Source organism: Astatotilapia calliptera, chromosome 9 (assembly GCF_900246225.1).
Source record: "Astatotilapia calliptera chromosome 9, fAstCal1.2, whole genome shotgun sequence".
Taxonomy (NCBI): Eukaryota; Metazoa; Chordata; class Actinopteri; order Cichliformes; family Cichlidae; genus Astatotilapia; species Astatotilapia calliptera.
Window position 1 is genome coordinate 13,727,432 of NC_039310.1, and position 26,053 is coordinate 13,753,484.

At 40.9% G+C, this 26,053-nt stretch overlaps 4 protein-coding genes across 5 annotated transcripts in view; 3 read left to right on the plus strand and 1 right to left on the minus strand.

The window, feature by feature from the left end:
- The first annotated feature begins 2,405 nt into the window (after window positions 1-2,405).
- Window positions 2,406-5,278, plus strand: LOC113029089 (retinol dehydrogenase 11). Its single transcript, XM_026179705.1, has 7 exons — window positions 2,406-2,518; window positions 2,638-2,753; window positions 3,138-3,293; window positions 3,397-3,501; window positions 3,678-3,887; window positions 4,292-4,484; window positions 5,108-5,278. Exons 1-7 carry the CDS (start codon window positions 2,505-2,507, stop codon window positions 5,208-5,210), a joined length of 897 nt encoding a protein of 298 aa, XP_026035490.1. The 5' UTR covers window positions 2,406-2,504; the 3' UTR covers window positions 5,211-5,278.
- Window positions 5,279-5,328: 50 nt separating this feature from the next.
- On the plus strand, window positions 5,329-12,202 carry LOC113029090 (retinol dehydrogenase 12). The gene is made up of 7 exons (XM_026179706.1): window positions 5,329-5,742; window positions 6,145-6,260; window positions 8,204-8,359; window positions 8,611-8,715; window positions 9,890-10,099; window positions 10,724-10,916; window positions 11,106-12,202. Exons 1-7 carry the CDS (start codon window positions 5,732-5,734, stop codon window positions 11,206-11,208), a joined length of 894 nt encoding a protein of 297 aa, XP_026035491.1. The 5' UTR covers window positions 5,329-5,731; the 3' UTR covers window positions 11,209-12,202.
- A 197-nt stretch (window positions 12,203-12,399) lies between these two features.
- Window positions 12,400-14,185, plus strand: sec61g (SEC61 translocon subunit gamma). Its single transcript, XM_026179391.1, has 4 exons — window positions 12,400-12,505; window positions 12,882-12,985; window positions 13,164-13,266; window positions 14,014-14,185. The coding sequence occupies exons 2-4, from the start codon at window positions 12,892-12,894 to the stop codon at window positions 14,021-14,023; spliced, it is 207 nt and encodes a 68-aa protein (XP_026035176.1). The 5' UTR covers window positions 12,400-12,505; window positions 12,882-12,891; the 3' UTR covers window positions 14,024-14,185.
- Window positions 14,186-14,643: 458 nt separating this feature from the next.
- tpk1 (thiamin pyrophosphokinase 1) overlaps window positions 14,644-26,053 on the minus strand; it is a 97,397-nt gene continuing 85,987 nt past the window's right edge. For both annotated transcript variants that reach the window (XM_026179389.1, XM_026179388.1), the window contains exon 9: window positions 14,644-14,912. In XM_026179389.1, the coding sequence (XP_026035174.1) occupies window positions 14,767-14,912 (146 nt within the window). In that variant the 3' untranslated portion in view covers window positions 14,644-14,766. The remainder of the gene's footprint in view (window positions 14,913-26,053) is intronic.

A 26,053-nucleotide genomic window follows, 5' to 3' on the forward strand; every position in this document is an offset into this window, starting at 1 on the left:
ACAGAGAGACCACATGAGAGGAACTGGCAGCACTCATTTGGGCCTGGTTTGGGTCAGCAGGAGTATGTTTATATGTGTGTGTGCATGTGTGTAAGAGTGCGTCTTGTCTCAGCTTATTTTATGGTTGTTTGTGAAAACAGGAAGTTATGACTAGCTTTCACATGGTTTACATGAGAATTGGCTGGCTGGCCAACACAGAGCCCGACTGCACATTTAAATGATTTCAGCTTTTTCTTTTCTTTTCATGTGTGAGAGAACAGCCTTTCATTTGACTTATATGTAGGGTAGCAACCACCTTGTGTTGCTATAGTGTGCCTCCTAGTGGTAAGTGCAGGTTAAGATGATAAACAAGACAACAAATCATGGATAAATGTTCATGTTCATGTTTACAGTTTCAGCAACACAAGAAACGAGATGCATCTGTTTGTTGCATTTGTATAGGCATTTCTAAACAGACATACAGACATATTATTGTGTACCACCTTATTTATTTGCTTGCAATTTTAAAAGAGGAATCGAGATCACTGGAAAAGAGGAAATGGGCTCTTGAGAAAGGGTTTGTCTTTCATACTGGAGCACTTTCGAGGCATGAGAAAAAGCCCAATCAGCTGTTGGTTTAATAACCTGACAGTCGGTGTAACCAGGTGACAGCGCAGACCTGTGGAAAGCACCAGAAAATCCACAGTGCTTATGTGCTGAAATTACAGTCATCTCACCTGTGGAAGCAAGTTTTGGATTCCAGCTGCAGACTCGCAAAAGATCATTACAGCTGAGATTCGTTACTCAGCACTGACAGCAGATGGAGTTTCTAGTTTCTTCAAAGATAATGATTTTGCTTTTGAGAGGATGTAAATATGATGAACTGCTTTGAATGGAAGCAGCAGATGGTAGCTGATAAATACATAATGAATGAATGAAACTGTGTGGAACTTTTACATTTTTATACATAAGAATCTTTTTAATGAGTGTCTTACAAATTTAATTGAAAAATTTGCTCTTGTGATTTTGTTACATCTACGACACAGTAATAATAGACAGTAATAATAATAATAATTCTAATGCAGAAAAGGAAGAAAATTTTCAGAGAAAAGGTAAATACAGCTACATACAGTCATGTGAAAAAATCAGACAAATACAACCGCGAAGAACTACAAATATGAGCATACGCTGTGTCAACGAAAACTAAGGCAAAATGCAGAAATAGTGTGTGAAACGCTAAACACACCCTTTTAATGCTTCCATAGGAATTAAGAGTGTAAGTAGCAGCCAGGTGATGCTGATCAAGTGCTTGTAATTAATACACCAGCATCACACAGTAAGTGCGAGCAACTCTAAAAGCAGGGCTTTTGGCTGTTTGTTTGTGTGGAAGCACAATGCCATAGCGGAAAGATATTACGAATGATTAAAAGAGGCTGTCTATCAGTCTGGAAAGGGTTATAAGGCCATCACTGAGCACAGTGAGCTAGATTGGCAACTGCAAAACATTCTAGACAGTTGCCAATCTTGCTGAGAGCAAACGCACTCAGATCGGGCCATTATTGTTCAAAAGGAAAGTATGACTTTTTTGGAAGGGTTGCAGGACAAACGCTCTTTTCTCTAAAATGAACAAAGCAGAACAGCTTAGGTTGGCACGGCTGCATCTGAACAAACCACAAACTTCTGAAGCAACGTCCTTTGACCAGATGAAACCAAAGTAGAGTGTTTGGCCTTAATCCACAATGCCACATTTCTTGAAAACCAAACACAGCATATCAGCACAAATGCCTCATACCAAGTGTTACGCATGGTGGTGGAGGAGCGATTATTTGGCCTTGTTTTGCAGGACCTCGGCATCCTGCTGGGGTTGTGATGAGTCTTTTTTTCTGTGTCTGTCACAGGGATAACACAGAGAGAGGCGGAAAACCGTTCACACTCACAATCTCACCTACGGCCAGTTTAGAATCACCAATTAAACTAACCCCATTCTTGTCTTTGGATGGTGAATGCAAACTCCACTGAGTCCTGCCTGGATTCGAACCCCGGATGTTGTTGCTGTGAGGGGATAGTGCTAGTTCTCGTTAAACAGCCTTATATTAAGACATGCTAAGGACCAGGGATTTTTATTGATCCCTGATTTATAAAGCCTTAGAATTGAAAAGGGTTTACTTTCCTTTTACAGTAAATAAAGATTCAGTGTCTTAAATCTAGTTTGCTGAGTCATTTCAAATACTTAGTTTGGTACGCAGAGCTGAAACCTCTTAAACAAATACTTCTCTGTTTCTTTGATTCTTTAAAATACTGCATCACCAATCATATGACGCTTATCTTGAAATTCCACCTTAATTGATTAGCACCAGTGATGAGTTCCAACAGAGGGGTATTTCTTTCTGACAACAGCTTACCATTTAAAAGGCGGTCATGTTTGCTTTCTCTCTCAGCCCTGTGCCTCCACATCTCTGGGACTTTTCAACATCAGCGAAAACAATTTTTGAGTAGGGATATCACAGTTTTATTTTACTTTGGAAATGCAAGCAATCAGGTAAGTTTTTGTACATCATCACCAGAAAGGGGGGGGGGGGGGGGGGGGGGGGGGGAAGTCTGACGGTAGCTTTTCATTCATCCATCTGAGATAAAGGCTTTAGGTGTCTCACTCCACAGGTCTCTCTTCATCCCCACATGGTCTTCAGATACACGTCTAGATGGGAAGACAGCTATAGTGACGGGGGGCAACACTGGAATAGGAAAAGAGACAGTTAAAGACCTGGCTAGCAGAGGCAAGCAAACAGCGCTGCACATGTAAAGACAGCAAATGCAATGATGAGTAACAAATTTCTTTACAATTGTTGTCATATTCTTTCTCGTCTGCGTGACTCAGTGTACTTGTGAACTTGTGCACTTGAAGCTTCCTGTTCCCGCAAATATAATAAATACAATCAGGTTACTCAAACATAAACTGTCTTTATGATAACGCATAATTCTAATGAACTCATGTATCGGTACTGGTTAATCAAAGGCAGGCAGAGGGATTAAGTTCAAAGCATACTGCCACGACACAAAGACTGCCAAACTGGCCCAGACATATGTGTTGAAATCGTGCTATCTTGTTCAAATGTCAAACATGCATGTACACGCAAACAAGAGGAATTAATCTCCCGTAGGCGCCCGGGTGATCTTGGCGTGCAGAGACATGGCGAAGGGAGAGCAAGCTGCTTGCGACGTCATGAGGGAGGTGAAGGGAGCGAAGGTAGTCACCAGGCAACTGGATCTGGCTGACACCAAATCAATATGCCAGTTTGCTGAGAATATCTACAACAGTGGGTGGCACACGCAACACACACGCGGACTTCGGAGTAGTGCGTGCATTCTTTTTTCCTTCTAAATACTGTGATGGTGGTAACAATTGTCCTGTTTTCACAGCTGAGAAAGCTCTTCACTATCTGATCAACAATGCAGGCGTGGCTGTGTGTCCTTTTGCCAGGACAGTGGATGGAATTGAGATGCAGTTTGGAGTCAATCACTTGGGTAGGAGGAAAAAACACACAAGGTTTAGTTAATGACAAACATGTTAGATTGAAACAGACTTTAGCAAAAGAGCAGATGAGTTGTCAGTCAGCTCCTGTTGTTACTGCTAAATATGTGATCAGTGATCAGTGGTGGCTTAAAACTCCTCGCCTTTTTCTCTCCTACCACCCATTTAGGTCATTTCTTCTTGACTTTTCTGCTGCTGGACTTGCTGAAGCACTCGGCCCCATCTCGGGTCATCAACCTGTCATCAGCAGCTCACATCTTTGGCAAGATCCATTTTGATGATCTGAAAGGGGAGAAGGATTACCATCACTTCAGGGCCTACGCACAGAGCAAGCTGGCTAATGTCCTGTTCACCAGAGAGCTGGCCAAAAGGACAGAGGGTAGGGACGCAGAGACTGAAATATTATCTAGTCATTATGTGTCGTCTTTTGCCTGTCTACCTCGCCTTCCTTATGCAAGGAGAAAACGGATCTTATCTCAACAGTGTGAGAGTCCCATGCCTCAACCACAACCGCTCTGGGCGACATCAGAGCACAGGGAAATAAGTTGTGTTAAAGACTTAATTGTTGCCCAGCAAATCACTCCTCGTTCACTAATAATGCTGTCATTTCTTCCCAGATATGAGTCAAGGCTTTCTGTAACTTTTTTTTTCTAAATCAAGTGAAACTATATATTCTGGGTGTTTTACTTTACTGATGTGTCCACTCATGTGTGACTACAAGCTGTTATCAAGGATCTGCTTCATTTCAGGTTGGATAAATAATATTTATACCAATCCCTCCAGTTCTAGGTATCACAGCCTACTCAGTTGACCCCGGCTTCGTGAACACTGACATTTTAAGGTATATAAGGCGCCCTCTTCTGGATATAGTCAAGAACTTCGGGTTTCTGATCAGGACCCCAGCAGAGGGAGCCTACACCACCATCTACTGTACCGTCACTCCTGAGAATCAGCTGGTCACTGGAGGATACTACAGGTCAGCGTGAAAACTATTTACAATTACAGACAAAAACTTGCTTAATCGCTATAAAACAGGTGTGATTAAAGAATCATGAAAGACGAGAGGAGCCATTCATCGATATCATCCGAACAATTCTTAATACACTAATTAATGGGTAATTACTAAAGATCTATGAGTCATTCTGTATAAGTGATTCGTTAGATAATAAATATTTTATAATATGCACCTTTCTTAGAAAGAACAGCGTTATCTGTTCAGTCTCCAAATCGCTCAGCACGACCGGAAAATACTGTATCTCCACCCATGGCTATAATTCACATTTGATACATTTTAAACCGAGTCTGTTGATGGTCATGCAGCCCTGAAGCAATGAGTAACTACCTGAAGTAACGAAAAAGAATAAATTAGAAATGTAATGATCAATGAAGAAAGTGTGGAGTTTGATTAATTTACACGTAATGCACCAAATATTACCTTACAGCTATCCAATTGTGTCTCCATTTTATCTACTATCTTCTATCAGCTGGTTACATTTTAATTATCACATGTTTTAGTGCACTTTATGTTACAGCGATGGAAATGTATAGCTCACTTAAACGATGTGCTTATGTATTGTCCATTCACCCCTTTCCCCACAGTAACTGCTCCAGAGCAGAGAGCTCCAATGCCGGCCAGGATGACGGCACAGCCCTGAAGCTGTGGGTTGTGAGCTGCCACCTGTTGGGCATCCGCTGGAGATAAACTTCACCTTTGATCTGAAGGCTAAGACAAATGTAACAGCTTCCAATAAAGAAACATCCCTGATATAGCATTGTGTGTCCTTGTGTGTCCGTTTGTGAGTGAAAAAAAAAAACAGACTTCCCATTTTTATTAGACTCTTACATCATTAGGATTTTAGCTCTGGCATGCTGCTACATAGTGAAGTGAGGCACGTTTTAACTTTGGGTTTTCCACGTTCTCGGTGGTATCACACACCGCAGTGGTGAATTATCACACTCTCGCCTCAGCTAACCCCATAACTTGAGTCTCTCCGACAGCAGGAGGCGGCAGGAGAGCCGGCTGCTCCCACAGCCTGTAACTTGTGAATCAATTATGCGTCAGCCCGCCCCTGATTGGCCCCGGCACCTATACGCAAAAGAAAACGAGGAGAGGTGGCTGACAGATGAAAAGCACGGAACCCGCTGATAAAGTGTTGTGGCGGAGAAAGGAGCTGTATTGTCGCAGAGGTCCTAAGGTGGAAACCTGTTGCTCTTTGAGGAAGAATGTACTGCAGGTAGGAGAAAAATACATAAAATAGAGCCTGCAGAAAACGTTAAAGGTTAGGTAGCTGGCTCTAATAATACCAGCAGTGTGAGATATTTGAAGATTATCCACTGTGTCACCAGATTTTGCAGAGTGATTTGCGTCGTGGTTTTATTGGTGTTTTTATGCAAATTTTGAAAACGGAAAAAAGAGCTTTGAGCATGAATCTGTTTAGACGACTTGCGCAATTATTCTGGAAACCAACTGATGTAATATACTCTGTTACAGATGCAGTATGTGTAAGTCTGATGTTGAATAGTTAGTATGAGAGCATGTGCTGATTTATAGACTCTTTTGTGTCCAAATAAAGATCAGGTCTTTAAAACTTTAAGGAAAAATATATAATCAATGCTTTTACTTGCCTCTTGTTCAGGGGTGTGTGCTGTAACCACTGGTCTTCTGAGGAGAGGTTAGATGGGAAAACAGTGGTCATCACTGGAGCCAACACTGGTATAGGCAAAGAAACTGCCAAGGACCTGGCAAGAAGAGGTACTGTGCCCAGCTGCGGGTCTTTCTCCATCTGCCTCTGTCTATCAGGTTTTCAGACGTGTGCCTGCCTCTTTAATTTACACTAACTGGCAGGCTGTGACTTACAGTGCATATCCCACTCTGACCTCGTGATTTAAGCACTAAGAACACTTATGTGATTGGGCTAGGTCCAACTTGCTTGGCATACCCAAGTCTATCATGAATCTGAATAAAAATATAGATAAAAATTTGTGGGTTTTTTGTTTTGTTTTGTTTTTTAATATATATATATTTTTAAATGAGCATCTTGGTTAATGTTTCAATGATTCCAGACGACTGTCAGAAATTGAAGACAGATGAGGCGTCGCAGGGACAGAGGGAGCATTGTGAGGGTCCCCTGCAGGGCCAGACATGAAACAAAGACAGTGCATCTAGCAGTCGTGCACACACATGCACACACACACACACATGCACACACACACACATGCACACACACACACATGCACACAGAGTGAGTAATATGAAAGCTGGTTCTGCATACAAGACTCAGTTTGTTCAGCCATCTGCATCATGACGGACACAGCATGCCACATACACCTTCCTCAGTTTAAGAACAACCAACATGTAATTTTTTTTTTTTAAATTTACACTGGCACCAGTATAAAATAACCCATAGTAATAATAATACAACTAGATTCCCAGCCTTAAAACAAAGTAGAAGGAGGCACAGCATCATCTTTCAGTAAACTGGATTATGCAACAATGTGATGACAACATGATTGGATTTGGAAAGATTGATAACGAGAAGCGATTCCTTCAGGTACTGCATCTCAACATTGTCAATTGTTTGTTATGATTTTGATCGAAATTTATTTTATTATTATTATCATTTACTAATTTATTTTACTTTTTGGTCCACGTAATGAGTTGTCAAAGGAAGCTGTCCATGTGAAATTTAATGTTTATGAAGTGAAATCAGGAAAGACTGTTACAATTACATATCATACTGAGTGTGAATAATCAGTCTATGATCAAAACTGACTCAAGCCATTTTTGCTTTTTATTACATACTCAGATGATTTGCGCATGTGAAAAAAAAATCATCTGCTGAAAGATCTTGGACGTGACTCAGTACACGCCTCTTGGACTTGACTCTCACTGTTTGTTTACTATTTTATTTAATTGTATGAACTCGGCATCCCTGTTGATGTGGGAATAGTTTGGTCCTCAGGATGGAAACAAAGACGGCAGCAATAGGATGGAGATGCTATATTACAACTAGTTAATGGCTCCCATCTTCTGTAATTACTGGGCGCTGCAGCTATTTTGCATATGTGTGAGTGTGTTTGCAGGAGAGCGTGTGTGTATGTGTGTGTGCATATTTGTGCCTGCATATGGGTGAAAGAAAGGGTGGGTGCATGTGTCCTCAAACCCCCCCTTCTGTGCTCATTAAGAAGAATGCATGGTAATTTGTGTCAGAAGCGAATGAGAACGACACAGTCGAGAGGGTCTTGTGTTTGTTCGAGTGGAGCAGTTGGCTAAATGAGATGCTGAGTAAGAGCTTAGAAAACATTACAGGACAATCTGAAGAACCCTGAAAGATTAAGGTTCTTCATTTAATGCTGGGACCTTTTGTATCCCACCAAATGAGCAAAGCTTTTTTTGTAGTTTTAAGTTTGGGAATCTTTTGAACTCTACTGTTCAAGTATTAGGGTAGTACAATACAACTGCTGTGAAAATGGCTGTTATGGGGTGTATAAAAATCATTTGCTGCCAAAAACAGGATGTGAGCTCAGAGTGAAATTTCACACTTTCAAGAATATGATGTGGGTCAAGTCTTTCCTAATGAAACTTGGGGTGATTTAAGGTCCCTGTGCTCACCTAAACTGATACTCTGTAGTGAGGGACTGTATTTTATTATACTATTTGTCACTAGCTTGTGCTCTGTGGATCTTACTTTGTAGGTGCACGCATCATCATGGCGTGCAGAGACCTCGAGAGGGCGGAGGAGGCACGGACGGACATTTTGGAAGACACAGGAAATGAGAACGTGGTCATCAGGAAACTTGATCTGTCTGACACCAAGTCCATCAGGGCCTTTGCTGAAGTTGTTATCAATGGTATATGCTTTTTTTTAAAATCCACTTTTCCTTTCAAGAGCATACTTGTATGCCTCTTAAGGAGTAATGGACTCTTCAAGCAAACAGGGCTCACTAATTGCAGGGCTGATGTATAAATCCCTGTTTGTTCAGCCCCTCCACTGCCTCTGCTGCAGATAATTAGAGGCATACTGTAAAAGCATTTGAATTTAAAACCAGTTGTTTTATCAGATATGCAGTTTGTGTGGGTTTTTTTTGTTTTTTTTCTCCAGAGGAAAAACAAGTGAATATCCTGATAAACAACGCAGGCATTATGATGTGTCCCTACTCCAAGACGGTTGATGGGTTTGAAATGCAGCTAGGTGTCAATCACTTGGGTAAGTTACTCTCAGTTTTGTATTGTTCTCTCTGCATTTTTACGCTTCTTTTTTGTTTTGAAATTAAGGCTCATGTTTCATATTTAGAAGCAGTCATTAAATATGTTTACACAGTTTGCTTGGCTACAACTTTTTCTGACAGCTTAGATTTGCCAGTTTACTTTAACGTGAACAGCTGACAGTTACACTGTGCCTCTGACTGAATTTATGCTAAGTTTGCCTGGTGACAGGCATATTTTCATAGTGAAAAAGGTCATTTTAAATCTGGCATTAATAACACATACGCCAATCTGACTGTCTCACCAAGCTAGGACAATGAACTAGAGTTGCTGCTGCCGGTGTTTCCTCCTTTATTGGACCATGGATTCTTCCTAGGTGATGTTTTCCTCCATGTTATTTTTGTCTCAGGCTGACGGAGCGGGAACACTGTGCTCCAGCATGGTCTCCCACACACATATGCAAATACACAGACATGTACAAATATCCAGAAATAAACCTGTGCACTTTGGCACATTCTTTATGTGTTCACATGCTCTTTTAAACAGTGATATTGTTACGCAAAATGGGAATTAATGAAAAAACAGTAAAGAAAAATGCTCTTATTAAGATCAAGAAGAGTCCCTCAACGTTTTGCAAACAAAAAAAGAAAAAGAAAACTTCTTGGCATGCATTGTATTGGGTGACACACTGTTTACCACATCAGCAGGAATAATATCCGGTGATAATGTAAACTTTCTGACTTCTAATGAAGCAGAAAGCTCACAGCAAGGAAGAAGGAGTAGGAAAAAAACCACGAGATTTGCTTGAGATTGCGACTCCTGCGGTTGTAGAGTGCCATTTAAATTGAAAACGAGGGTGGCCAGGTTTGGTCGTCTAAATGGAGTCAGATTTTAGATTGTTCTCAGTCAGGTGGCTGGCTTTTTTATAAACTCCACAGGAAGAGCTACTTTATGTTGCATATGAGAAACAACCACACAAATTCCAGCAACAGGTATACAAGAAGCACAGCTAGTCACTGATGTGATTGGCACAGTTTCCTTATGTGTCTTTTTTGCAAAATAGTAAAACTAATTATATTTGTTAAAAGGGTTATTATACATACACTACACATTAACTGCTGGGTTTGCTTTGTTAATAAATTAACAAGAAAAGGTGTTCTAATTGTTTTCATCAGGTCACGTCCTGCTGACTTACTTACTTTTGGACCTCATCAAGCGTTCTGCTCCGGCCCGTATTGTCGTGGTGGCATCGGTGGCCCATACTTGGACTGGGCTTCGACTGGATGATATCAACAGTGAGAAGAGTTACGATGCCATGAAGGCCTACGGACAGAGCAAACTGGCTAACGTCCTCTTTGCAGGCTCACTCGCAAAAAGGTTGCAAGGTGAGCTTTTAGAAAAGGAATATCCAAATGTGCATCATGAGGAATGAAGGCTATAACACATGGGTATCTTACAGCCATGATATGGCCACAGAAATGTGTAAAAGTGGAGCATGTGCAGACATCGTGTAGGCGGGTTTTGCTGAGAGACTCAGAGTCATGGAATCTGACTAATGGGATGAAGTTGTGCTGTTGAGTCAAGGAAGTAGTTTTTTTTTTTTTTTTACATTTTTACATAACAACAGTCTGGCAGCAACAAGCTTAAACTTTCTATTAACGTCACCCTGAGTAACTTGCAGAAATACTTGCCTATGTCAGTACCTGTCTTCCTTCGTACCTACTCATCTGCCAACAGGGTCCCACTTCCACTTGAATGCTCTCTTTAATCCTCCAGGAGTAGAGCTCAGTCCATTAACTCAGAAATAAACTGAAGGTGTTTTAACAAAGGCTAACTTGTCTGTTGTTGTTTTCATTAAAAATAAAAAAACTATATTCACTGTAGGGACTGGTTGAAAAAAATGTTACAAACCTCGCTTAAAATCCCAACATGCACATATAAATAGCAGGTGACAATTGTTAGCACATGTTATTTGGCAGCATTTGTATGTGCTTGCATTTGTGTTGCAGGTACAGGGGTGAGCGTCTTCTCTCTGCACCCAGGGGTGGTTCAGTCTGACCTGTGGAGGCACCAGCACCAATGTATCCAAGTGGCGGTGAAGATCTTCAAGGTTTTTACCAAGACCACAGTGGAGGGAGCGCAGACTACCATTTACTGTGCTGCAGAGCCAGGTCTAGAGAGCCTGAGTGGAGGGTACTTCAGGTACACAGTCCCAGTATTTCAGTTAACCGCAAGAGCTTTTAGAGTGCCGGTGTTACCGTGCCCAGTGTTTCTACCTGGTAATAAAGGAAAAGTTACACTTGATGTAATGTTTTTTCCCCATTTTTTATAAGTTACATAAATGCAGTGCATAGTGTGTAATTCTCATTTTCTGTTTCTTTGTGTGTGCAGTGACTGCGCCCCTGCAAGGTGCTCAAGAACCGCCTCTGATGATGACTTGGCGCAGAAACTGTGGGAGGTCAGCTGTAACATGCTCGGCATCACCTGGCAGTGAAGACACTGTGTGTGAAAACATCATACTTTAAACAGCACTGCTAAGCACTTTTATACATGTATTAATGTTACTGTTTAAAAGAAAAGTAACAGGATTGCTCCAAAGACCATTTTATTTTGTAAATGATCTAAAAAAGCTGTACATTGTATGTTTTGGTGGGAAAAAGTGTTATTAAAAAGTGCATGATGCTTATTTCTGTGAGGGCATATCTTGTTCATTCCAGTCTTGAACAGCGAGATAGAGCAAAGTGTGGATCTGGTTCTGATCAGTAAAACTCAGATCATTATAAATGCTTGCAGTTCTACCTTTCCTCCTAACAGTAGAAAGAACTATTTACAGCATGGACACATATGGTTGTAAGTGTCAGCATGTAAGAGTAACAACTACATTGCAAAATTTTGCTCGTTTGTAACCTATAGACATGTTATGTGATGTGACATGTGTGCTTTGACACTATGACACTGAGATGAGTAGGCTAAGTATAATGAAGAAAGGAAAGAAAAGTCATTATAAAGCAAATGCCAGAATGCTGTTTAGAAATCACATCTTAATCTGCATCACATGAGGGAGGATTTAGTGCCTAAGGAATGTGGAATAAGATAAGCCCATGACCAGTAATCTGTCTGAACAATGTGTGCATTCTGATTTAGATATACAGTCTCTGAAAAAAAGGATCTAGAACCCCTGATTGTAATTTTATGGATTTAAATATGTGATAAATTTAGGGGCCCTAATTCCTTTGTAACTATTTAGTTTTCTTATTTATTTTAAGTGTGAAAGTGACTAAATCATTGCCAGTTTGCTGTCTGCTAGAGTGTTTTATCTTTATTAAAGGGGATAAACTTGTTTTTCTATACCTAATTCTAGTCCTCGACTAAAGACTTGTTTATTATCTTGATTGTTTTTCATTTTTCAGTCTATTGCTATTAATGTGTTTCTGGGATGATGGCTACAAATGTTTGCTTGCCCAAATATGTAAATAAAGCACAACTTCGATGGGATATATGATCTTACAGTATCACACCAATCCTCTTTATAGCCAGCTCCATTACATTCATGGATCTTCTTTTAGGTCTTCCTCTCTTCCTTCTGCCTGTCGACTCCAGAAAGTGTAATCGTTAAGAACACCTCCCCGCCTGCAGGGGGCGGTGCAGAGAATGATAACAGCGCATAGAATACAATACGCATGCGCTCCTAAAGTCTACGTCAGCTCTTTCTGTACAAGGGAGTGATTTGTGTCGTAGCTACGTGGCTCTCACTTCTCCGACTTTCTTACTAAACATCACGTAGGAAATAGGTAAGCTAACTGCCGCTTTTAAATACACATGTGTATATTTCATCAGATAAATGTAACCAACTATAGTTGGGTTGGAACCTTTTGATTTTATTTTACATGTCGAGGTTTATTGCCAACATAACGCTACGTCGCCATAATAGTTAGCATATCTTAGGATAGCGTTAGCTAAAGTCGAGTTTTAATTAAATTAACGTAACATAACTGACTTAAAATCAGCTTCGCATGCTTGTTTTTATCGTGTTTTTTGTTCCTTTCTTAGAAAATGAGAATATATACAGTATATTTATAATAACAAAGTTGTTAAAGCTCGGACAGCTTAAGTCAACGTCAGCACTGAAACCAGTCCCAGCTTTAAGATTGACTTGTGTTGTTTCAGACTAAGCACCATGGATCAGGTTATGCAGTTTGTTGAGCCCGGCCGGCAGTTCGTGAAAGACTCCATCAGGCTCGTTAAGAGGTGCACAAAACCCGACAGAAAAGGTGGGTGTTGTTTCTTTTTATTTATGTCGGCTAGCCTTTGTTTGCTGGAAACGAAAATGAATATATAAATTTGAACCAATTGACTAGCAATTTCCGGATCCAAAGAGCTCAATTCTTTAATAGGGACATTGTATTATTTCCAGTATTTTTAACAATGATTATTTTTGCCCTCACCCAGAATTTCAGAAGATTGCAATGGCCACAGCGATTGGGTTTGCCATCATGGGATTCATTGGTTTCTTTGTCAAGCTCATTCACATCCCCATCAACAACATCATTGTGTAAGTAAACAATTTATGATAAACAGCATCACGCAGACCGTCTCCGAACAATTTTTAGATAATATCGTCTAAAACGTGCTCTCATCTGGCTCACTGATAATTGGGGGGTTAGGGCTTTCCTTTGTATTCCTCTCAATCTGAGTACAGCTGGTCATTCAAAATAAAAGTCAGTGATGACTCTACAGACAATGAGGGTAACTTACTGATCCAGACCCACTTCTCATTATCATCTGCCTTTACTTGTTGTTATCTAAGTTCATCCTCAATTTCACTCAGTACAATATATATGTATTTTTATTTTAAAACTCCTGTAATGTCTTAATTTTATAATGAAAAAATACTGCACTTTGATCCAGAATTTCTGCCATCACCCTTGAATCTTGTGAATCACTATGGCTCTACCATTAATTGTTACAGTCATATGTTATAGCTGCTACTAATACTATATTTCCACAGACAAATTTAACATGATTGCATCTTTTATTTAAGTCTCTGATCAAGTTTCTCTTGTATGTAAATTTCATGAAATGGATGATAAAATGACAAACTCTTCCAGTGATTAATCATTTTTATTACACAAAACACAGGATTTAAAAAGTCACACCAGTACTGTTGGCAGTTGTTTGTGTACAGTAGAAGACAGCATAATAATACTGCTTAGGCTGTTATAAAAAGTGAGAATATGTGAAAAATAAGGTGCATTTGTGTTCTCCAACTTAACATCCCCTTCTCTGTTTTTCCTTCTAGTGGCGGTTAGGTCCTGATCACTCAGACTTCATCTCGTGGGGACAGGAGATGGTGGTGCAGTGTTAACAGCTGGTGTGATTGGGGGGGAGGGGGGATTGTCGGGATGGCATTTTTACATTCTGTGCTCAACATTTATATGTCACTGTGTAAATAAAAATAATTGGAAATCTGATATGTCCCGTCTACTCTATCAACACAGCACCTTTTTGCAGTAGCTTGGTTTTTACCTTTTGTAAATCTGCAATCAAAAGGCACTTTTAATTAGGCGTTCTCAATTTGATTTAATCCATAGAGATTGCTAACAGCCACAGAAGGCAGGCCCATCGTCTTGACCTCAAAGGCACACGCAGGATGCTGCTATGCAAAGGATATCTGGACACACGTAGGCAATAATGTGCAGATATTAAAACAGAATTGTTCATTTTGAATTTAACACTGCAGTGTAGAAGCTCAAGGTAGGAATAGAGTTTAACTGTATAGTGCCACTTCACGTTACCATCAGAGTAGTAATAATTTGGCATTCACGACTATTGTGGTTTGAGTATGTTATTCAAAAGACAGTGGTCACCATGGTTACAGCAAAGAAATTAGCTTTTCAGCATTAGATTTTTCATTTATATCTGAGCGAACAAAAATTAAAAAGCCTGTTCAAATGTGTAAAACCTGAGATTTTTTTTTTCCGTAGCTGATCTGGAGAAACTAGGTCACAATTCCACATTTTTCACTTCCATTAAGAAAGATTTCTCTTCTTTGTCATTCCCCGTTTTTACCGATGCCCATGCTCCAAAGAAGAGGCTGGTCTGTGGTCACGGTTACGGCCTTCCTGGGCTTTCCGGGGTCAGTGGGCTCATAAGTGTTGGAGGTGCTTACTAGCTTGCCAAACTGCAGGACGTCATTATCTGGACAGAGGAGACAGAAATAACAATTACACACAATACTAATGGCAGACCAAGTGACACCACACTTAATGCTCTTTGGCTGTTCATTATATTGCTGCATGCCAGAGTCTTTTTCTTTTTGAGAAGTGGTCTGGATCAACATGGTCTTGGATAACAATTGTGAGGCAGGGTGGTCCGCATGACTTTGGATTGTGTAAAGCCGTGTGAGGCCACACGTGGTTTTACAGCCAAATCCACAAAGGGTCTTGAATATTCCTACTTTGTGATTACTGCAGTAATCACAGTCATTACAGTTATGTCCTCATTTTAATTGCCAGTAGCAGGGAAGGTAACCACTAGGGTATACAAGTCACATACCACATTTTCTTTTGTTTTGTGATTTTATACACAACAAGCCTTCAGTACTTTCCCAAAAACGACAAATGATTTGACTAAAGCAGCTGTCCAACAGTGTCCTCAAGTGGTCAAATTAGGAAACTCAGTATCCATGCAACCCACTGTAAGACAAATTTTGCCATCTGCTGGTCCTTTATTGGGAACTTATTTAGCCTTTTGCTGTAGAGAACTAAATTCATTTTAGCCTCCTTACACTGACTCCCACTAAGCTTTAGACCTGATCTTAAGAACACAGCAGGGTATGAAGAGGACTGGTGCAAAACCAATCACATTGTTAAGAACATAATACCGCTTTTTACATCTTTATATTTTGCTTTAAAATAATACATACAGTAATTCACTGAAACATGACAAACATAGATGGAAATACAATACATAAGGCAAAAACTGACAAGCTTCAAAGTCACCATCTGCTAGGACCACCTTTCTTGCTTTGTTTACGTACTTCTTAAATGGCATTGGAAGCTCTTCCTTGGATGTCTGCTGACTTTTGTTTATTTTTCTGTGGAGATGATCCCACAGTGCTTTAAACATTTTGCGGCCTGGGCTCTGAGGAGGCCATTTAATCAGTGATAGCGGTCCACTGTGGTTTTCTCTCCAGGTTGGTTCGGGATTGTCATTTTTTCAACATTATTATGCTGAAAAATGAAGCAGATACTTTTCAAATGGTACTGAATGGTGTGTTAACTCCATCAGTTTTAACAAGATCTCCAACACCACTGTATGAAATGCAGCAGCACCAAACCATGACAATGCTGCCTCTGTGTTTTACTGATGGCCGTAAACACTCACTGTTCACCTCTCTCGTGACCTCCTCCACATGCTGCCAATGATTTGAGCCAAACAAATCATCATGCCATGATTTTCAGTCCAATTCTTGTGTAATTTGGCATACCTCAGCCTTCTCTCTGTGTTTCAATTCATTAAGAATGGCTTCTTGACAGCCACCCTTCCCCTGAGACCATGTCTAATGATGTTTTTGACAAACAGTAGAAGGTCCTGATGGGTCTTTCAGGTCCTGTGTCAGATCTTTGCTGGATAATTTCCTGTCTCTTAAGGACATGGCTGTCAGACACTGATCATCTGCTGTACATAGTTTTTTAGTCTTGCCAATTCTTCTTTTGTCCTCCGCTTGTCCAGATTTTTACCTCTTTTTTTTTAAAGAATGTACTGCACACCACCATGAGATATATAAAGGTTTTCTGCTAAGGGCTCTTTGTGAATCACCTGGCTAGTGCAAAAAAAATTATTTTATGCTTATCAAACTGTCATCTTTGGTATTTTTTTCACAGATTCAGCTACAGAAATCCAAACAAATTGTGTGTTTAAGCAGGCTAGTAATAAAATGTCTAAAGATAAATGTTTAAATTGATTCTTTGCTCACTCGTCTGTTACATGTAAACATAAAACTGGTTATTAAATAGAGTTAGGTGCTTTTCTTAGGTTTAAATGAGAAGCACTCCTTCGAAAATGGTCAGGTAAAAGGACTGGACTGAAAATGAGAGAAAAAGTAGCCGATGTCAAAAAACAAAACAAAAAAACATTTGAAAGACCCCAAGAAAGCCTGGATAACTACTGGATCCAGACCGCTTTCACAATAAATGAATAAATAACAACAGTCTGTCTCACTGGAAGGAAAATGTGAGGGGTGGCTCAAGACTTTTGCACAGTACTGTGAATATTAATCTAGGCAAAATAACAAATCACTGATCATGCTTCAATAGCCCCGAATGGCAAAAAATGTGAATTTGCACGTCACTTTTTCCATTAAGCGTTACATTTATTTACGCTGCATTAGCTCTGAACAAGCTGAGCTGACAAACACTGAGGGAATGGAGCTATTCAGTCGTGTCTAATATGAAAAGGCTACGCTCACGGTAGGAGATTTACACCTGGGGCTTTTTGTTATTTCCTTACTTTTAGCTGGTACTGTGTCCTTAACATCTGCAGCAAATTAACTACTTAAGAAATTTCTGAACCTTCAGTTTAGTAAATTTGCAAAAATTTACTTCAGTTGTGTTAATGAAGGAAAAACAGTTAATGTGGTTTTAAGATCTGAATGGAGGAAGGTTTTTTTTTCCTTTTGGAAAGCTTTGACCCGTTCATGTCTGAACACTTTCACAAAGCAAGACACAGCAGCCTCTCTTTTTTTTAAAATTTCCATTTGTTTTTGGTTTCTTAAATCCATCTTTATTTAATTCTCTGCTTTGCCTGCTTGGTGTCAAGTGTGCTATGATCAGTGTTTAAGAGTAAGTTGGAGGATGAGTTCTCATTAGTACTATAAATCACACTGCAAGCAGGTCTTTCTTTTTTCCTTGGGAAATTATTTCTGCTCTATTAAAATATCAATTTTAGAATTTTGTGGAAGCAAAACTGCCTTAACTTCAAAAAGCAGCAACCTCCAAAGTCTCGCTGACAAGAAAACATGCAAACATGATATACTTAAGTGAAAGAGCTAAACAGCACCTTGCAAACCACATTGATTTTTTTTTTTTTTGCCTGTCCCGTTTGGCTCTTTTGCCATCAGAATTGTTGTCTAAAGGCAAAGAAAGATGCCCAACGGATTTACTTTACCAAATTGACCATCCCAGCCATCCCATTTGATTCACCTTTTATTGTTTATTTTATTTTCACTTGCTGAATACGGGACAGACTTGACTGGAGGAAAGAAGGGGAGAAAGAAAGAGGGAAAGAGAAACAGCTGAGAAGAGGGACGGGGGAGAAGGGCAAAAGACAAAAACCAACAGAACGGGCAGAGAAAAAAAATGCATATATCAATCACCTGGGTCACCTGCTGAGAAAGAAAAAAGAAAACAAGCAGAAGAGAACAAGAGTAATAGAATAAACAACATTACAATGATATATGGGAATATGACAGTAAATACTAAATATTAAACATTATTGTGCAGCACATAAGATCAACAGAACACAGTGTGCTTTGAGGTAGGAGCCAAAAAGGGTGTAGTTTGTGGGTGTGATCACCCGTGTGTACACCTGTGAGCATGGACGCGCTTGTTTTTTTAAAAGGTTCCTTCATGTAATGATCTGCTAGAGGGTGTGGGGGGGCCACAGCCCCGTCCTCCAGGGCATGAAGCAGGTATGGAGGAGATCAAAACTCCAGACATCCAGAGGCCCCCAGAACACAAGAGACCAAGGAAGACCAACAGAGGGGCAGCCGCGCCACTGTCCCGGAAAGAGCTGAGGAGAGTCCCAGATGAGGGCTCACTCAGCAGCCGCGGAGCAGAAGCCAGGGGGAGTTGCAGTGACACGCCCGTGAGCTCCGCCGGCAGCCAGCTGCACCTGAGTGACCGAGCCCCAGGCCGAGAGGCCGGGGGCACCCCACCTCCGAAGTGGCCCGAGCGAGCCCCAGGCTCTAGGCCCCGATAAGCGGCCGCCAAGGAGTGAGCCGGTGTGTACCTGGACGCCCATCCCCGGACACAAAGAACCACCAACGCACCGATGTCTGAGGGAGTCCGCCACTGGCAGGGGAAGTGGTGGTACGGGGAGATAGGCCTCCAAACCTTGGAGGGCCTGAGATGTCCCCAGAGAGGTGGCGCCTGACACCCAACCTGACATATAGACACAGAAATACAGGCACACACAGATACAAACATCCATTCCCACCCTCATGCTCTCATATGCACTTACTCCACACTCAACCAACGTGGAGACAGACATAAAAAGACGTTGTACACACGATCACACTCCCCAAGCGTACTCTACAAACCGGGTCTAGGTACCCTTGCCCCTGGAGGGGGGAACTGCACCCAGACCCAGGTGGTGTTACCCTTTTCCCTGCGGTGGGGGGAGGCAGACCGCCCCGACTCCGCAGCAGCAAGGAGGCCCCACACTCCAGACTGCAGTCGGACGGCCAACTCCTCCTCCTAGCCCCCCCGCTCCAGCAGGCCGCAGAGAATGGGGGTGAGAGAAGACTCCAAACCTCCCTCCACCCGCTCATTGTAGTGTTGATGCATGTGTGTTCTAAGGTGCATTTAAAACCCAGGAGGGCATGGAGCTACCTGCCAGAGAGCAGCAGGTAAGCGCATGGTCCCTCCTGCTAGCCCTCAATGTCTACGTGTATTCAAAATTGAGAGGTGGGCGACGACGCCAGGGGTGAGGTGTACACCCTGATGGTAATTTGGATTCCGTGTATCGTGCCCACCCCCAAGATCCTATATGTATGTGTAATGAGAGTGTGAGTAATGTGAATGTCTAAGTTGTGGGATAAAATTGAGGCACAGGCAGCCAGAAGGGGACAGGGAGGGGGGGGGGGGGGGTAGCCTCCTCTGCACCCTGGTGACATACCCCTACTCCAAGGTCCTGCATGTGTGGGTGGTTGTGGTGGAGCAGGAAGAGGGAGGCAGCTGGAGATGGGGAGGGAAGGAAGGGAGGGGCAAACCACATTGATAAGTTTAAGTAGCCAAAATATGTTATTTAAGATTTTCTACCACATTTGAATTTAAAGGAGGCCAATATTACAATTACTGGGGGCTGCAGGCACCTGTGCATTCAACCAGTCATCAATTTATCAATTATCCAGTTAAACAATCGTGTGGCAGCAGTGATGTGCATAGGGAATCTCAGTTAATGTTCACAGGAAACATCAGAAAGAGGGACAAACTGAACATCGATGACTTTGATGATAATGATATTGTTGATACCAGATGTACTGGAGTACTGTTCCTCTCCTTGGATTTCCAAGTACAGCAGTCTTTGCTTAGAATTGTGTGAAAAGTATGAAACCACGACAAAAAAAAGTAACATCCAGTGAGCAATAGTTTTGCTGAAGAAAATGTCTTGTTGATGAGAGGTCAAAGGAGAATGGTCAGACTGGCTGGAGCTGACAGAAGGGCTGAGGTAACTCGGATAACAAATCTTTATGACTATTGTGAGCACAAAAAGGATCTCAGAGTTCACAAACATCCAACCTCGAAGCGGGTGAGCTGCAACAGCACATAAATAGAAATATGGAGCGGCAGCTGGCACAAGCTCACAAGAAACCGAAGAACAGAAAAACACAGCCTGCAGAGTGACGCAGATGGTAGGGTCAGAAATTCACATCAGCACCAAAGTGCCCTGTGTCAACAGTCCAGGCTGGTGGTGGAGCTGTAATGGTGTGGGAATGTTTTCATGGCAACACCAGTCAATCAAGGATTAAATTCCACCCCACTGCAGCTGGCTAAGTGCAGTCTATCCCTTTACACCCACAATTTACAACCTATTGTCTAATGGCTACTTTCAGGATGATAATGCTCCGTATCCTAAAGCAAATGGCCACAGAGGCTAACATCTGGATCCAACATCAAACATCTGGAAGGCGGAAGAGTGGACGATTTGCACGATTAAAGTGCAGCTACAAAACAAAATAAGAAATAAAACATTCTGCAGACATTAACTGATGCAATCATGTTAACATTTTGTAGAAGCTGCGCAGCAAAGGGAGGTCCTGCTCAGTATGTAGCATGGTGCTCCTAATAAAGTGTTCAAAGAGCACATGCTTCCCCCCAGAGCTCACAACAGCAAAAAGCTGTTTTGTACACAGGTGGGTAGAGCCGAGTACTACATCTTTATATGTAAAATCTTAACAGAATATAGTTAATTAATAATGTATGAAATCAAGTGTGCAGTCATGCAAAGCAAAGAACAAAAACATCGTACGTCATTAACTTTTTAAAAAAATATGTGCGTGTCGTGTTTCTTACATAAACAGAATATAGTTAGTTTTAATAAACGAATCATATTTCAAAAGCATAACTTTAGCAAAAGTCTAAATTAATCATTAGGCTGCAAGTCTCTGAATATTTTAAGGGACATTTTTCCTCCAGCCTCAGTAAATTGGGTGCCAGGACAACTACTATGCATCATTAGTGCAAAAATATCTTATATAATCTGGGCTTTTTCTTTTTCTCTTTTTTTGAGGCTTTTTGCATTTCGATACGTCTTTAATGGTCGACACTTAGACACGCATACTTGGAATCTTATAAATGTGAAGTAGCTTTATATTTTATATGTATACACACACACACACACGCACGCACGCACGCACGCACGCACGCACATTAGTCATACTACTATTGCACAGTAGTAACCTCAAAGCACCACCTTGCGTTGCCTTGGCACACATGTGAAGATGCAAAATGTGAATAGCATTAGATATTAAGAATTTTATAAATATGCAAAAATGGTTTTGGTGCAATCACATCACACAAGGGTAAAAAAAAAATGAACACAAAAGAACAAAGCCAGCAGAGAATGAAGCAAATCATTTGTCCACAGGCGCCTGCACGCACATCAAACAGGGACAAAGAAAAATCCTATTCTGCTTCAAAGACTGCCAAACAAGCATGGTATTAGAGCAGCTTGACTCAGAATAAGGGTGGTGGGGAAATGAGTTGTATGTGAAGTTGCGTTACTTAATAATTGAGCGAGCACAGAGTCAGGCTCGCTATACCCTGGGTGTACGAGAACAATGTCTGACTGCGTTTAAGTGCCGGCTTTAAGGTTACTCTCTGTAGGATAATGTGTTTCCACCATGTTCTTAGCAACTGGGAAAAGAGGGTGAAGTCAAGGCAGATACTGTCGGATTATGAGTTCTGGACTCTCTTAAAAATGTGAAATCAAAAGGCTTTAAAAATACTTTTCTCACATTCTTATTAATGCACATGAGGGGGGTTACTGCCACGGGAGGAACAGTTCTCTTACTTTACATTTCAGATTTCTCTAACTATCTTGTTTGCTTTTATAACATTTATTTATTTATTACATGTACAAGAATATGGAGTGTTTACATCTAAATGTTAGAGCCTTTGAGTAAATTTTGGAGCAGGGTTACAAAAAGCGTGCACTAAATCAATGAAACAAGATTTATACCAGTGTACCGGTAATGTGATGTGACAATAAAAGTGATTTGGTTTGATTTGAACTTTGATAAATCGTAATGGCCTTAACCCAACAGGGTTCCAAGACCAATTATCATAATTATCAATCATCATCCAAATGCAATGATCATAAAACATCTACCTCTGCATACTGCCATTAAACTAAAGTCACTGTGAAGCCTTTTTCTGTTGTAAATAAAAGTGGAAGCTGTTCTTAAAAGTACCACTAGAGGCAGCAGAGCACCACAAGAATTAGGAGTCATTACCAAACAGGATGTCAGAGTGGCACCTGCATCTACTGACACACATTATCTCTGTTTTTCCTCTCCAACACACATCCATTTACAGACCTACACCCACACACACTTACTTACAGACACACTTATGCTCATGTGAACTTCACTGAGCATAAAAGGCATTAACAGTGATGTGACAGTAAATGAATATGGGGGTTACTCCCAAAGAGGGAACAGTTTTTATAAAATATTTGAAATTTGAATTTGTTTATTACATAATGTAAAAAAAAGGCAATTTTTAGGGGCTCTATGGCTTTCTCTAAAACTTTGGCGTAAGGCTGCAAAAAAATGTGCACTACATCTATGAAATATGCCAACACTTTGATAAATAAAAATGGCATGAGGCACTGCTCAAAAACAGGCTTGCAAAGCTTTACAAATATGCAATTATCACAATATTTCTACCTCAGCGCACTGCCATTGGACTACAGTCAATGTGAAGTGTTTTTCTGGGGGAAATAATCGTGGAAGTAATTAAGAAAAGTACCACCAGAGGCACCAGAGCACCACATGAGGAAGAATTAGGAGTCATTACCAACAGGATGTCAGAGTGGCACCTACATCTACTGACACACATTATCTATTTTTTGTGTCTCCTACACACATCCATTCACAGACCTACACACATACACACACTTACAGATACTCTTATGCGCGTGCAAACTTTACTGAGCACAAAAAGCTTTCAGATGGCTTCATTAGTAATCCCCTCCTCAAAGCTGATACCGATCAATAACGGCCCCCTTTGCAGAGGGGACCGAAATGAGCGTTGCATCCTCCAGTGATAACAATGGAGATGTTTGCTGCCTGTAATTGCATTTCCAGCGCCACAGCTGAAAGGACCCGTCAGCTGTAAGTAGACCGTATTTACACAACAAATTGCCTTAGAGAGAGGCTGGGCGAGAGGAGAGGAGAGATTCCCAGACGTTTCTGGGGCCATTTTTGTGTTTGGGGGCCATTTTTGAGAGCGATAGAGGGTGTGAGAGGAGAGACTGTTACTGGTTTATATTTTTTTCATCTCTGTAGTCTTTTCTATAAAACAGGCTTAGAAACGCTAAAATATGGAAACGAATTACGTTTGATGCAAACTAACCACAGACAGCGCAGTGGTCAAGGTTATCGCCCTCTATCTAAAGCTGCAATTTATATAAAAACTAGAAGATTATACTCAAATTTGAGTCTTTTTACTGCAGGTGCAGCACTTGTTAGAAATCATTTTTAATTTTCAGTCATTGTGAGCAGGAAAGAAAACACTTCATCATCATTTTGAACAACGGAGATGCTGATCAGTGTCAGGGTGAGTCTCATCATTAATGATTGTGTTTATTCATGATCATTTTTCTAATCGCTCATGATAAAGAGCAGGATTTGTCACTGGCAGAAAAAATGGAACGCAGCACACATGTGCAGAGTAACGCCGAGCTCGACACAAACAGAAACTGGTTGTTTTTTCCCGCCCATTACGTATAAATGCATTTAGCGATGCACGGGTGTCCCCTTTTTAACATGAAACGTCAGCGCGAGGCAAATTAAACTCATTCTCTCGGGGGGGCAGATCCTCCACTCCCTCAGAACAGTGTGCTATCAAATTTCCTCGCGCTTCACGGCGCGAGAGAAAGTCATTTTGTATAAATTATGTTTACCCGATACTGAGCTGTCCAAATTACTAAAATGAGGTCAATGTATGACCGCGTTTCACACAATGCTGCAGCTCACTCACCACACTGAGAACAGCATCATACAATATGTCATTGCATTTGACTGTGAAGATGCTTTACCTGTTTAAGGTGAAACCAAAGAGATAGATACATTAATATAAGCTTTTTAGAAAATATCTGCTATGACCACCTTTATTCTTCAACACAGGCTGAACCGTATTATTGAAGCTTTCTTGTAGTTTCTTTAATTAGTCCTCAAGTCTCAAGGCTTCTTAAAGGAAATTCAAAGCTCTTCTTTGGATGTTAGCTGCCTTTTGTTCTGATCTGTCAAGATGTTGAGGTTCAGGCTCTATGGAAGCAAATCCATGACATGATAATGTTCCCCGGAATTTTTTTCTATCCATCTATACTTTTATTTCATTGGTAGTGTGTTTAGGATCATTGCCGTGCTGAAAAATGAAGCTGTTGATTAAAAAAATCTGAGGGTACTTTTTTGGGTTTGTGACCCCAGCAATTTGGATTAGATCTCCAACACCACTGGATGAAATTGAGCTGAAAAACCATGACAGAGCCCCCACTATGTTTTAGAAATAGCTGTAGACAAAGTTGTACCTCCTCTCCAGACCTCATAATGGAGGTACACAATTGACGGATGGATTGGATTTACATTTGGATTGATGCGGTCTTGACCTTGAGGTCAAGGTCACTGGAACTCATCTGAGATTTTTAGCAGATGATAAGAATCTGAAAGTCCTAGGTGACTTCCTTCTTCAGTTATTGCATTTACCAAGATTTTCAGAAAATTTGACCTCTGACCTTGACCTTGATTTTGAGGTCACTGAGACTCAAACTTGTTTGAGATTTTCAGTAGATACAACCTATAGCATGAATTTCAAAATTCTACACTGCCTCATTCTAGAGTTATCAAGTTCAAATTGGGTGTCCAGCCTGCCAGCCTGCAACACCCCATCAGACTTTTATGGCTGAGGGGTAAAAATTGCAAGAGGCTAAATATTTTTGCACAGTAACTAAAGTCTGGAGATCGTTGAGGCAAAGAGAAGAAGAAAGCTGTATCTTACTCAAACAGAATACAAGAAAATCCGGATTTGTATTTTCTCTATTTTATTTTCTCGGAGAGAACAACTTTTCAGGTTTACTGGAAGAAAACCATTCAGATGCAAAACTACACAAGAGCTTCTCAGTTTTGTTTGTACAGTTGATTCAAATCCTTTGGAGTGTGAGCAATGATCACTCTGCATGAAAGAGCGGGGAAAAAAAATAATCAGAAAACTAAAAAAGTGCAAGTCGTTTCAGTTTTGCCAGTGGTAGCAAGCTCACGCCATCAATAAGACAGGATTTCAAAAATCACTGACATGAAAAACGTGACTGCATTGGGTTTAGGCACCGCACATTACATCAAGCCTTGATTTCATTGCAGCGCTGCCGTTCGTTCTATCCACCTGAAAATTCTCCTTACATTTAAGGTTATTTATTGGCCGTGACATGAGCAAATATGTGCACTAGCACTCTTAGCACCATCTGCTGTGCAATGATAGCCGCTTCTATTAAATGTTGCTGGGTTTTAAGAGTGTGAGGTGACAAACACTGTTATGGCTTCAGTTGACCTTCAGATAAGAAAACTCATCTCCGCTGAGAATGTATAAGCAATCAGTCGACAGAAAAAAACCCACGGAAAGCAGAGCAAATTATATATTTTGTTATTAGAATGTGATTGTGGGGGATAAGTCACTGGCTATGTGTTTTGCCTGATGGGGAAGTTGAGCAGATGAATTAATAGGGCCCATGCGTTTGTGTAAATTAATATGCTGCCATGAATAGTTGAGCATAAGCATTTCCATATTGCGTATGAGCGTACCTGTGTGTTTGTCTACACAGTGGGGTGTAGCTAATGG